The sequence below is a fragment of the Saccopteryx leptura genome, chromosome X (genome assembly GCF_036850995.1).
Source record: "Saccopteryx leptura isolate mSacLep1 chromosome X, mSacLep1_pri_phased_curated, whole genome shotgun sequence".
Classification (NCBI taxonomy): Eukaryota; Metazoa; Chordata; class Mammalia; order Chiroptera; family Emballonuridae; genus Saccopteryx; species Saccopteryx leptura.
In genome coordinates, this window is record NC_089516.1 from 4,108,867 (window position 1) to 4,121,763 (window position 12,897).

Consider the following 12,897-nt stretch of genomic DNA (forward strand, 5'->3'; position numbering starts at 1 on the left):
TTTTCATATGCTTTACTTCCACAGTTTTCTGTAGAGTGTCATATTTCCGAAGCTTCCCACTTGTTCCTGTAGCTCTCTGTGGATTTATTTGAGAGAGGAGTTTCTTTTATGGAGGGAAGTTCATGGCCAAGGGGAACAGTATTATGTTCAGGGCCAAGCAGGAAGCTGGGAGAGGTGGGGGGGGGGGGTTCTGGCATCTTCAGCAGGTGCAACCGGGTGATGAAGATAGGCAGAGCCTCTTCATGAAGGTCCTCATAGCGTTGTCTCCCCTGGAAAACATAAGTGCATTTGTATAAGAAAAGCAACTGTGTGCAGAGGTTGAAAGCGGATGTTGGGTGTCTCTGCACCTGTGCTCTAGACACAGCAGTGACCTGTTCCTTTGGGTGAGCATTTTGGGGGCTTTTGCAATGTCCACCTGTAGGAGCTGGCAGGCTGACTCGGTGGACAGCGGCTGCAGCAGCTGCACGCAGACCAGCCCCCCGCACCCAGAGCCTTACTGCGGCGGCGTCAACTCTGTCCACGGACAGCTGTTTGCGGCCCAGGCGGATCCGTACAACCCGGAGAAAGCCCAGCCCTCTCCTCTGAAGGTAAGTAGGAAAGGGCAAGGGATTTCTGGGACCCCCGGACACTTTGCGGCACTGGCAGGAGAGCAGGGCCCACCCTTCAGGTGAAGCGGAGGGAGTGGGCAGGGAGAAGGGCTGAGGAAAGCTGAAGCTGATACACTCGGGGCGCAGGAGGGACGACAGGCATGGCTGACTTACAGCCCCGGGGGCCTTAGCCGTGGGAAGTGCACTGTTGGCTTAGGGGCATAGTGAAGGCGCTGTTTGAGAGTGGAGGCAGAGCACGGACAGGCTGAAGATCGGCAAGGGGACACGTTTGTCACCTTTAAATTAGAAAGAAAGGACAACAGTAATTAAAATGAGTTGACTTTTACTAAAACCTTCACATGCCATCTCGTGATGACCCAGTCCCATCTCCAGGGCCGCCTGTAGCACAGGCTGTGCCAGGGGTCCCACACTTTTGGACACTTGCTTTTCTCCCTTCAGGACGTTGAGAACAGTGAAGTACCCTTTGCCCCTTCTGCCCACCTGACTTCAGTTGTGTCCACCATCATATTTTCAGGGAGGTCATCTTTCAGGCTTGCAGTAACGAATGTCTAAGTGAACCATTGCAGTTGGAGGATATTGTATCAGTGCTGTATTGAAACTTTGTCCTCAGATGTTCAGCTCATCCAAATGTTTTGTTGCTGTGGCCCCTGACCTCACCCCCTCGGCAGCCCGGCCACCGTGCAGAAAGCGCTTCCGAGGGGTGTCGGGGCCCAGACCAGGGGGGGCAGACTGTGGGGGCCGGTCTGGTGTGTCCCACTCCTCCAGTTTTTCATTTTAAAACACTTTCAATCTATGGAAAAGTTGCTAGAACAATACAACCAATACCTGCATAACCCTTCACCTAGACTCCCTGATAGTGAGTTAGCATTCTCTGTTTCTGTGGGTAGGTGCTAGGCATTGTGAGGCGACAGTGGAGAAAACAGGGACAGTTCTGCCCTGAGGGCAGGCAAGCTAGGGCCGGCCGGGTCTGGGAGTTAGCGCTGCTCGTGGCTGAGATGCTAGAGAAGCAGGCTTCCATTTGAGAAAGATTGGCCATCTTAGAAAGGATTTACATTTAGAAATCTAAATCTGCATTTGCATTTTAGCAAGATCAGGATTGTAAAATGGTGGAGCTACTGTGGAAAACAGTATGGAGGTTCCTCAAAAAATTAAGCCGAACTACCGTATGATCTAGCAATCCTGCTATTGGATATATATCTGAAAAGCTGGGCTCCAAGGGGTATTTGCAAAGCCGTGTTCGTAGCAGCATTATTTACAGTAGCTAAGAGGTGGAACCAACCCAGGTGTCCATGGATGAATAAAGAAAATATATATGTGTACAATAAAATATTAGCATTAGAAAGGAAATCACATCATATGCTACAAGTGGATGACCTTTAAAGACATTGTGGCAAGTGGAATAAGCCAGTCACAGAAGGACAAATACTGTGTGACTGCACTGATTTGAGGTTCTTAGAGTAGTTAAGTTTGTAGAGGCGTGAGGTAGGTGCTGGGAGCCGGGGCTGGGAGAAGGGAGAAGGGAGTTAGAGTTCAGTGCACACAGAGTTTCCGTCTGGGAAGCTGAAAAAGTTTACAGATCTGTTTCACAACAATGTGAACATATTTGACATTACTGAACTGGACACTGCAAAATGGTTAAGACGGTACATTTCATGTATGTGTTTATTACAATAAAAAAGAAAGGTCATGGAACCTCATGGAGAAGGTGGTTTTTGAGCCGACACCTTAAGGAAGAAGGCCCAGGAGCCTGTGTGTGTGTCCAGGAAGAGGAAGCCTCTGGTGCATGCCCTGGAGGCTCATGGGAGCAGGGGGACTTGGAGCTGGGGATCGAAGAAGTGAAGGGACAGATCATATAGGGCCCACGCAGGACTCTCACCTTTTTTCTGAGACAGTTAGGAAACTGATAGAGTGTTTGAGTCCAGGGGTGACATGATCTGACTTATGGTATTTTTGTCGATTTTTTTTCTAAAGTAATTTATTGACATGAACAGTTTAGTGGCATTGAGTATATTCACAGTGTTGTACTACCACCACCCCTGTCTGATTCCAAACACTGCCGCCCCAAAATAGAGCCCTGTGCCCGTTAGCAGTCAGTTCCCATTCCTTCTCCCACACCCCCTGACAATAGCCATTCTGCTTCCTGTTTCTACGGGTATGCCTGCTCTGGTCGCTTCATGTCAATAGCACATGCGCTCTGCGGCCCTTTGTGTCTGGCTTCTCTCTCAGCCGGATGTTTCCAGGTTCACGCACGCTACGGTGTCTGCGAGGGCTGCAGCCCTGTTCATAGGCCAGGAGGACTCCCTTGCGTGGCCTACCTTGTTTCCTTTATCTATCTGCTCATTCGTCCACACCGCCCGTTCGGACTGTTTGCACATTTTGGCTTTTTGAATAATGCTGTGAACATTCAGATGCAGGTTTTCATTTTTTGTTTTGTTAATGAAAAGTAGACTTGAACCATTGAAGATTTTAAAAAAGATTTTTTCTGCGGGCCTAACTGAAGATGTGCCCGAGAACAGAACTCCAAGAAGCCTTGGGACAGTGTCCGACTTTAGACGAGGGAGCGAGGGGTGCTTATATAGGCAAAAGGACACGGGCGGACAGCTCTGCGTCAGCAGTTTTCGTGCGTTCTTATATATTCACGGAAACAGCTCTGAGTCGGGGAAGGAATGTACAGATAAGGTAGGGTCATCAAGTATCTGGAGTCAGAGAGTCATGGGAATGGGTCTGGAAGCAATTATTTTGAAACCTTTATCAGGATGTAGAAAGAACAGGCTCTGCCCTCTGTAATCATTTATCTTAGTAATTGGGACTGTTAGAGGGTGTACGTGACTCCCTCCACGGAAGGAATTTGCTGAGTTCTTTTTGTTACCGATCAGGTTGGAGCAGCTCCACGCCCTTCCCTTGCTCAGTGGCAGACTCCTGGTTGGGTTTACTCTCAGGAGAGACATGGCTGCGTCTGACTTCCCTTTTAGCAGGATCTCCCGGGTGCTGTGTTGAGAGGAACTTGAAGGGGGTGGGCATGGAATCAGGGATGTGGGTGAGACACCTACTGCACTAACTGGGCACAAGTCTACGGTGACCCAGATGGAGGGTTGGTGACAGGTGGTCATAACATGCGTAATCTTGGATATAGAGCCAACAGGCTTTGGTCTTGGACCAGATACAGGGTGTGCAAAAAGCTGAGTCTAGGATAAAACAAAGAGTTTTGTTTGTTTGTTTTTTCATGAAAAATGGCAAGTAGAGATCCTTCTCAGAGGAAGAGGGGCTGGAGGAGATCAGAAATTCAATTTTGGATGTTAACTGTGAAATCGACGCCCAAGTAGAGAAGGCGAGGGCATGGTTATGTATGCAAAGTTTATTGATGTAGTCTAGAAGGTCATGCTAATAACTGAATCACTGTCTAGGTTGACAAGGAAACCAACACAGAAGACCTCTTCCCAGAAGAACTAGCCGGACTCCCGAAGGAACGGGCCGGCCGCAGGGCTCGCGGGTCGCCTTTCGTCCGCAGCAGCACGATCGTCCGTTCCCAGACTTTCTCACCCGGGGCACGAAGCCAGTATGTTTGCAGAGTAAGTTAGAACTCTTCTGCTACCAAAAGAACCCCACAACTTTCCTTTTTCCCCTCTTAGTTGTGTTTTGATTTTTATGCTTTATGCCAAAACACATGTGTTCTCGCAACTAATCGCAATGAATGAACAGCATACTCTTGTGGGTGTGAAATGCACGCTGGTTGCGTCCCCGCCTGTCATGTGGATCCTGACACATGCCCTGCCAGACTTCCAGTGTTGTGGCGCACTGACTTGTGGTCAGGAAGCAGGGTGACTCATTGCTCCGTCAGGCTCAGAAATAACAAATGGAAATAGGGACTGTCCCGAGTGGGGTTGGGATTGGCACGTTGAGTCGCTGCGGGGTTAGAAGTCCTGCAGCATGGCTGTGTTGGAGGTCCCGGGGAGGACGGCAGCCCTGACCGCTCGGGCGGGGGTTCTGACTCCCCATGTGTCCGTTCGCGCCCACGGGCGATGGCAGGAGGCCCTGGCTGGTTCTCAGGCCTGGCTGCCGCTGGCAGTGCAGTCAGGTCAGCGCCTTCACTAAAGGCCGGTGCCTGGGTCCCACCCTCAGCTTTCATGAGCATCACTCATCATATCCAGTCACCATTGCTGTCTATGGGACAGAAATGTTGTTGACCTGATTTGCCTGGAAAGTCCCTGTGGTTTGGTTGATGGACCGGAGAAGGGCTGAGTTGGGGTGGGAGGTGTTGTTTTGCTTATTTGGTTTGTTTTTATATTTTTGTCTTTTGTTTTACTTAAAAGTCGTGTGTAGGTTTTGTTTTAACTGAAACCAGGAGTCTCGGTAAAATCACTTCAATTCATAAATACATTTGAGTGCATATGAGGAGAAAGAAAATAATCCAATTCAGAGTACAGAGAGGAAGAATACTGAATTTCTGAGAAAGTGTTTCTGACCCTCATTCTTTTTTGATGCAGCTTTATCGTAGTGACAGCGACAGTTCTACATTGCCCCGGAAGTCCCCCTTTGTCCGAAACACTTTGGAAAGACGGACCCTTCGCTATAAGCAGGTGTGTGCCACGTAAGGTAACATGGAGTCTGCGCTTACCCTGGGAGTTAGTTTTACAAACCTTAAAGAAGGTCATCTTTTAGGTAATATTGATTAAAAGGTAATATATTTATTTCCTTGTTTACTTAGATAAAACATTTAAAAACATAATGATGTCAAAATGTTACCCATATTTCTTAATTTCCTAAGGTAATAACATGATCTATGTATGGTATAAGGTAATTCATGTTCTTTACATTTTCAAATATGATAAAGTCATAAACAATCAACTATTTCACATAGAGATTCTTTTTTGACGGGAATATGTAGTTTAGAAAATTTCTTTTTTCTCGTATAGCGTTCTTCTCCATAGGACGACTCTGCAGTTCTCCTTTCTTTACCCACTTGCCACCTTACAAAGTTTTGCTGCCTTTTTTTTTTTTTAAGCAAGAACGAGATAGAAGGACAGACAGGGACTGACAGACAAGAGGGGAGAGAGAGGAGAAGCATCAACTCATTGTTGTGACACCTTAGTTGTTCATTGATTGCTTTCTCATATGTGCCTTGACTTGACTGGGGGCTTCAGCAGACCGAGTAACCCCTTGCTCTAGCCAGCGACCTTGGGCTTCAAGTCAGTGACCTTTGGGCTCAAGTCAGTGACCATAGTGTCATGTCTGTGTTCCCATGCTCAAGTGAGTGAACCTGTGCTCAAGCCAGCGACCTCGGGTTTTAAACCTGAGGTCCTCAGCATCCCAGGTTGGAGAAGCAGATGGGCACTTCTCCTGTGTGCCCTGAACTTGAGACTTCCACACACTGGGCCGATGAGAAATTTTAAACAAAAAGTAGTTGTATGGTTTATGACATGTTTTCCTTCCTATGCAGTGGATTATTAAGATTTTTCCATATTAATAGCTTGTCAAATTTTTACAATGATTACATTGCATTTTGGTCTTGTAGTTTATTTAATAAGTTCCTTCTCATTATATGTTTAGGGATTTTTTTTGAGTCATGAACCTTAATTGGACTTTTGCATGTCATCAGTTGTGCCTTTCAAATGCAAGTGAAAATGCATTTCAGAACTAAAGAAAATGCAAATTTTGGGGGTTTGATATGTTGTGAAATAGCACTTCAGAACAATCGTGCCCATTTTTTATCTGACCAGCCCCGTATGAGAGGGCCTGTCTCTCCACATTTTTGCAAATACATAAGTAATCATTAAAGAAAACAATTTGCTGTCACTGAGTTGATATTGAACCAGAGATTTAAATTAATCTCCACCAAATCTATGGGGTTTTTGTTTCTGTTTTAATTTTTTTAAACATTCAGTCCCACAAAGAGAAATGTGTCTGCAGTAACTGCTTCCCTTGTGTTCATTAATCACGGAAGAACGTTCTGAAAGGCCGGAGCTTGCTGGCTGCACGGTGCCCGTGCGCCTGGTTCGTGTGTGCTCATGGCCGTGGTCCTCTGCAGTCCTGCAGGTCATCCCTGGCGGAGCTCATGGCCCGCACCTCCCTGGACCTGGAGCTGGACCTCCAGGCTTCGAGGACCCGGCAGAGGCAGCTGAACGAGGAGGTTTGCACCCTCCGTGAGCTGCGGCAGCGGCTGGAAGATGCCCAGCTCCGCGGCCAGACTGACCTCCCGCATTGGGTGCTGCGGGACGAGCGATTCCGGAGTCTGCTGAAGGAAGCAGAACGGCAGGTAGGCGGCCTGGGCTGGTTGTGGCTGCTGTGCAGGGGCTGAAAGGAGGGTCACCGACCCTCTGCCACCACTCCCCCTTCCTGCTTTGGGCTGGGCTGTTTTGGGGGGGGGTGTCCTGCTCCGTCCTGTGTCTGTGAGGCAGACCCCAGGGACCCTGAAGATTCCCTGGGGGAGTGGATGGGGCAGGCCTCTCTCCCCTCTGGGTTCTGGGAGCTGGGCATGGCTTCATTCATTCTTTTTAAACCTGGAAGTAAAGTGTCTTGTTCCTCCAATGTGGCCATTCCAGACAAGACAGACCAAACTTGACTTCCATCAAGAACAGGCAGCTGAGAAGATGCTGAAGAAGGCCTCCAAGGGCGTGTGCCAGCTGCGTGGGCAGAACCATAAGGAGCCCATCCAGGTGCAGACCTTCAGGTAGGGAGGGCCACAGGCCGCGCTTGCCCGTGCTGCACTGCCGGACCTTTGTCACTACAGAAACTTGAGAAGACCACAAAACAGGAATCCCCACTGCTATTAGCATTTTTTAAGTGAGAGAGGACAGATAGGGACAGAGAGGCAGGAAGGGAAAGAGATGAGAAGCATCAGTTCTTCATTGCAGCACCTTAGTTGTTCATTGATTGCTTCTCATACGTGCCTTGACTGGGGGCTACAGCAGAGCCAGTGACCCCTTGCTTAAGCCAGCGACCTTGGGCTTCAAGCCAGCGACCTTGGGCTTCAAGCCAGCGACCTTGGGCTTCAAGCCAGCAACCTTGGGCTCAAGCCAGCAATCTTGGGCTCAAGCCAGTGACCTTGGGCTCAAGCCAGCGATCATATGGTCATATCTATGATCCTGCTCTCAAATCCATGACCCCATGCTTAAGCTGGCGAGCCTGCACTCAAGCTAGTGACCTCAGGGTTTCAAACCTGGGTCCTCAGCATCCCAGGCTGATGCTTTATCCACTGCGCCACCGCCTGGTCAGGCAGCATTTTGGTAATCTCTTCGGATCATTTTTTCTAGACACTTTTTTTCATGCTGTTTATAATAATAATGTGGGTTCAGTTTTGCATTTAGCTTTGTTTAAATTAAAATATATCATGTTGCCATATAATGCGTTATTTTTGCTGGCTATGATGGCTCATCTAATAGATACAATTTACTTGAAAACTCTATTTTATCACCTGCTTCTTTCCAAATGTTTGCTCTTGTAAACCCGGTGATTTATATACATGTACATCTGTGTATCCCCTTGGCCTTTTCCCTAACTTCTGATTGAGTCATAATGTGCAAACAGGGAAGTGTGCGTATCGTAGCTATGAAATAGTTCAAAGAATTGTCACAGACTCTACATGGCAAGAGTCAGACATCAGCAACCTCAGATTTCCCACACCAGAGTGACCACTGTCTTGAATTTGAATAGCATAGATTAGTTTTCCCTAATCTTTTCACATAGCATGAAATTAACCATTTAAAATGAAAATTCCACCTGACCTGTGGTGGCAACCTGAAACGCTGAGGTTGCCAGTTTGAAAGCCTGGTCAAAGCACATATGGGAGCTGATGCTTCCTGCTTCTCCCCTCTTTCTCCCCCTCCCTCTCTTCTCTCTAAAATGAATAAATAAAATCTAAAAGAAAAAAGAAAAAAAAAAAAGGCCCTGGCTGGTTGGCTCAGTGGTAGAGCATCGGCCTGGCGTGCAGGGGTCCCGGGTTTGATTCCCGGCCAGGGCACACAGGAGAAGCACCCATCTGCTTCTCCACCCCTCCCCCTCTCCTTCCTCTCTGTCTCTCTCTTCCCCTCCCGCAGCCAGGGCTTCATTGGAGCAATGTTGGCCCCGGGCATTGAGGATGGCTCTGTGGCCTCTGTCTCGGGCACTAGAATGGCTCTGGTTGCAACAGAGCGATGCCCCAGATGGGCAGAGCATCGCCCCCTGGTGGGCATGCCGGGTGGATCCCGGTCGGGCACATGCGGGAGTCTGTCTGACTGCCTCCCCGTTTCCAACTTCAGAAAAAATAAAAAAAAAAATAAAAAAGAGGCCCTGGCCAGTTGGCTCAGTGGTAGAGCGTCGGCCTGGCGTGCGGGGGACCCGGGTTCGATTCCTGGCCAGGGCACACAGGAGAAGCGCCCATTTGCTTCTCCACCCCCCTCCCCCCCTTCCTCTCTGTCTCTCTCTCCCCCTCCCGCAGCGGAGGCTCCATTGGAGCAAAGATTGCCCGGGCGCTGGGGATGGCTCCTTGGCCTCTGCCCCAGGCGCTAGAGTGGCTCTGGTCTCGGCAGAGCGACGCCCCGAGGGGCAGAGCATCGCCCCCTGGTGGGCAGAGCATCGCCCCTGGTGGGCGTGCCGGGTGGATCCCAGTCGGGCGCATGCGGGAGTATGTCTGACTGTCTCTCCCCGTTTCCAGCTTCAGGAAAAAAAAAAAAAAATAATAATAATAATAATAATAAAAAAGAACATCTAAAAGAAAAAAAAGAAAAAAAAATTCCATGGCATTTAGTCTAGTCACAATGTTTTGCTACTGCTGCCTTTGTGTAGTTTCAGAAGATTTCCTCACCCTATAAGGGAGCCCCTGTGCCCGTTAGTAGTCAGTTTCTCCACCCCAGCCCTGGGAACCACTGATCGGCTTCCGTCTCTATAGCTTGGCCAGGTCTGGGCACTCCATAAAAATGGAGCCTCCCAGCATGTAGCATGGTGTGCTCGGCCCCTTAGGGCGATGTCTCTGAGTTCATCTGCATTGTAGCATGTGTCAGGGCTTCCTTCCTTTTCATGGCTGAAGACTATGTGCCTGACTTTTACCCTTAATTTTTCTATACCCTGAATTTTCACACCCCCATTTTAAAAGAACATGAAGCACTGTAACTATCTCCTTCAGTTATGACTTAGAACGCCTTTATTTGTATAGTGTCTAGTCATTCATTTATTAGCAAAGTGAATATTTATTGAGTACCTACTGTATACCAGGCATACTGTTCTAGGCACTAGAGACAAACCCTTGCCCTCATGGGCCTTTGTAACTTCTATTAAAATTTATTTAAAGACTTATACAAATGGATTCGTTGTTGGGATTTAATTTTGTTCAATGAGTAAGAAAAGCTTTTATTGATACTGAGAGCCTCCTGGCCGCTCTCATTGCATTTATATCAGTGTTTAACCTGTCATTCTTTCCAACCCAGGGAGAAGATAGCATTTTTTACAAGACCAAGGATTAATGTACCTCCTCTGCCCGCCGATGATGTTTGATGTAGTGCTTTGTACACATGAAGTATTTATCTTCCTGTTTTATTTTCATGAAGTTCTTAGACTAGCTAAATTTGTCTTTAAAATATTTGTGCAAAGCTCTTAATATACACATTTTGTAAAAAAAAAAACAAACCACATATATCTATACATATATATTTTATAATAGTGACGGCAACAGGGCTTGGTTTTTCCTTGTTGTGAAATTGACATCTCTGAAGACAAGTTATTTTATAAAAGATCAACTATCATGTTAAGAGTGTACAGTTTTTACGCTGTTTTATTTGACTTAAAGGCTGGAAGACAGAAACGAAGTGAGTTCAGGCAAATTCACTGTATTGTAATTTATTTATAGTACTTTTTTTCCTTGAAGGAAAATACTGACTTTAAGATGTATTTTAAGACTCAAATTTTGTTCTTCAGTATTTGTCATGCAGTAGAATGGAACTGTGGGGCCGGTTTTATTTCTGACACGGAAATGCATGCACTTCGTGCTAAGTTTGTCACTCATGCCAGTTTCTCATATGTGCCTTTATTGTGTATTCTGTCCACTGTCACACTCACTGTGTTCTGTTAAGATCCCAGCCGGGGGCTCAGTCGCAGTTCCCACATGTGCATCGCAGAGCTCGGTCTCCCGGGGGGACTGCGCGCTGAGGGCTCCAGTTCTGTGCTGTGTCAGCGCCCACGGCTCCATGCTGCCCCAAGTCGGAAGTGGGCCACGGAGCCCCGGGCCCTGGCTGGGGCCTGCCTGTCCGCAGCTGCCCGGCACCTGACCCAGCCGCCTGCCCGCCCTTCCACGGTACCATCCCACCATGGCGGGCCAGAGGCGGCGTAGGGCCCTGTTCTACTGCTCTGTCACGAAGGAAAGTGAAAGGGACCTGGGAACGCACACTGTCACCAGTCAGTGAGACCACTGCCGCTGACAGCATTTCTGATGTAGACATGATGATCTTTGAAAGCGCTTTTCTGTAGAAGGAAGCCCACGCGGGTAACCATAGTTACCACGCGAGTCACTTACAGGAGAGTATTTGAATTATTTGATTAAAATCAGAACCCTTCCCTCCAGTACTGGAATCTACCCAATATTTCTTAAGAAATCTTAGAAGTAGTTGAGAAAAAAATTTTTATATCATAAAAATACCATTCTTTTAAGATGCCAAATGATACAAATACTTTGCATAATGCATATTTATTGTATATGAAATGCACTCTCCTTTCTGACACCTCAGAGACAGGAATGAGGTCGTCACTCAAAGTAGAAAAGAAAACAGAACTCCTTCTGCCTCAAGTTTTCTGCCCCCCTTGAATCGATGTCTCTCCTTTCATTAATCTGTAATTGCCCCCCTTGTATAACCTACCTTCCTTTTTGCATTTATTAAAAGTGAATTTTGTAAAAGCATTTCATGGCACACGACCTGTCACAGGCAATGAAACTTGTCAGTGGTGGTAAGACTGAAAACTATGCTTTTCACACTTGTCATCTCTTGCTATGTATTTCTGCCTTGAGCCTCCCTGGCTTTTTGTTTTGTTTTGTTTTTTGGCTCATTTCTCTGTGTACATACCCACAGCGGGGACAGGGACACAGCATGGCGGCCCGTGGCAGACAGCGTTGCTGAGCGGCGGGGACAGCGCAGGCCCTCTCTGTGCCCTAGCTCTTGACATTTGACCAACAACTCTGCCACCGGACTCAGGGGTGCAAGTCACTGATGCCTCCCTCATGTAGGAGGGGCTCCTGGCCACTTGACATGGCTCACCCCAGGGTGTAAAAACATCCCAAGAGCAAAATGCAGGCTTGCTTTGGTATCTGTCTGAGGAGCATTTGTGGTGGCTCTCCTCACCCCCACTGTCCTGGCCCAAACGGGCGCGTAGCCAGTGACAGCCGGGGTGGTCAGGCAGGAGGACTTGAGCACCTAAGTAGCTTCTCATTTGTGACTTCATTGTGCAGCCTCTGATGAGTTCAGACCGCCACCCCCCAAACAGCCATGCGTCAGAGAGCAAAGTCCTATCGTCTTAAGGGGTATTTTCATCTTCTGTTGAAATTTGTGTGTACTGTGCCTTGTGATCAAGAACTCTGCCGTGGTCGTCAGCACTTCTAGTCCAGAGACGGGGAAAAGGGAATTTGATCTTCACTTCATCTGATCATTGAATTGTCACCTCTGTAATCGGTAATCTTGTGTTGTGGGAATAAGTTCTAATCAGTAGTCATCTCTGTTCTAATTGTGTCATTTGTATTGCTTGAAAGTATTTCTTCTATAAAATTAAACTAATCTGCCTTAATAACAAAATGGAAATGTGTGATTTTTTAATAAAAATTTAATTATAGAGACTTAAATATGTGAAAATGTATATCATTTTTCAACATAAAAATAGACATATAATAATAGTAAAATGAACATACATGCAGCCATCCCTGCTTTAACACGGATCAGCTGTGGCTGGTCTGGTTTCATCTACACCTCCACCCACCTCCCCTGTCCCCACCATGTCCTAACCTTACCAAGTCCTAGTGTCATTATATCCACGGTTCACCTTCCCAGCGTCTCATAGGTCATTCTTCTAAAAATTGAATGGACTCCAAAGTTCATGCATTTATTGTGATTTTTAAATCTATATATATATTTTAAACCCTTCCTCTGTTTCTCTGACCCTTACCCCTGCCTCTGGCAACCACGAAAATGGTGTTTTTGGTACCAGCTTTCTTGAGATGGAATTCACCTACCATACATTTCACCCTTTTAAAGCATATACTATAATTCATCAGTTTTTAGTATGTTCAGAGCTGTGCAGCTAATCACTACAATCAATTTTAGAACTTTCTCATCCTTCC

The 12,897-nt window shown here is 47.2% G+C and overlaps 1 protein-coding gene across 2 annotated transcripts in view; it reads left to right on the top strand.

The window, feature by feature from the left end:
* Positions 1-12,355, top strand: part of WWC3 (WWC family member 3) — a 111,112-nt gene extending 98,757 nt beyond the window's left edge. For both annotated transcript variants that reach the window (XM_066356152.1, XM_066356153.1), the window contains exons 18-23: positions 422-587; positions 4,013-4,177; positions 5,093-5,185; positions 6,634-6,861; positions 7,148-7,275; positions 10,007-12,355. In XM_066356152.1, coding sequence (XP_066212249.1) covers positions 422-587; positions 4,013-4,177; positions 5,093-5,185; positions 6,634-6,861; positions 7,148-7,275; positions 10,007-10,073 — 847 coding nt within the window. In that variant the 3' untranslated portion in view covers positions 10,074-12,355. The remainder of the gene's footprint in view (positions 1-421; positions 588-4,012; positions 4,178-5,092; positions 5,186-6,633; positions 6,862-7,147; positions 7,276-10,006) is intronic.
* Positions 12,356-12,897: the final 542 nt, after the last annotated feature.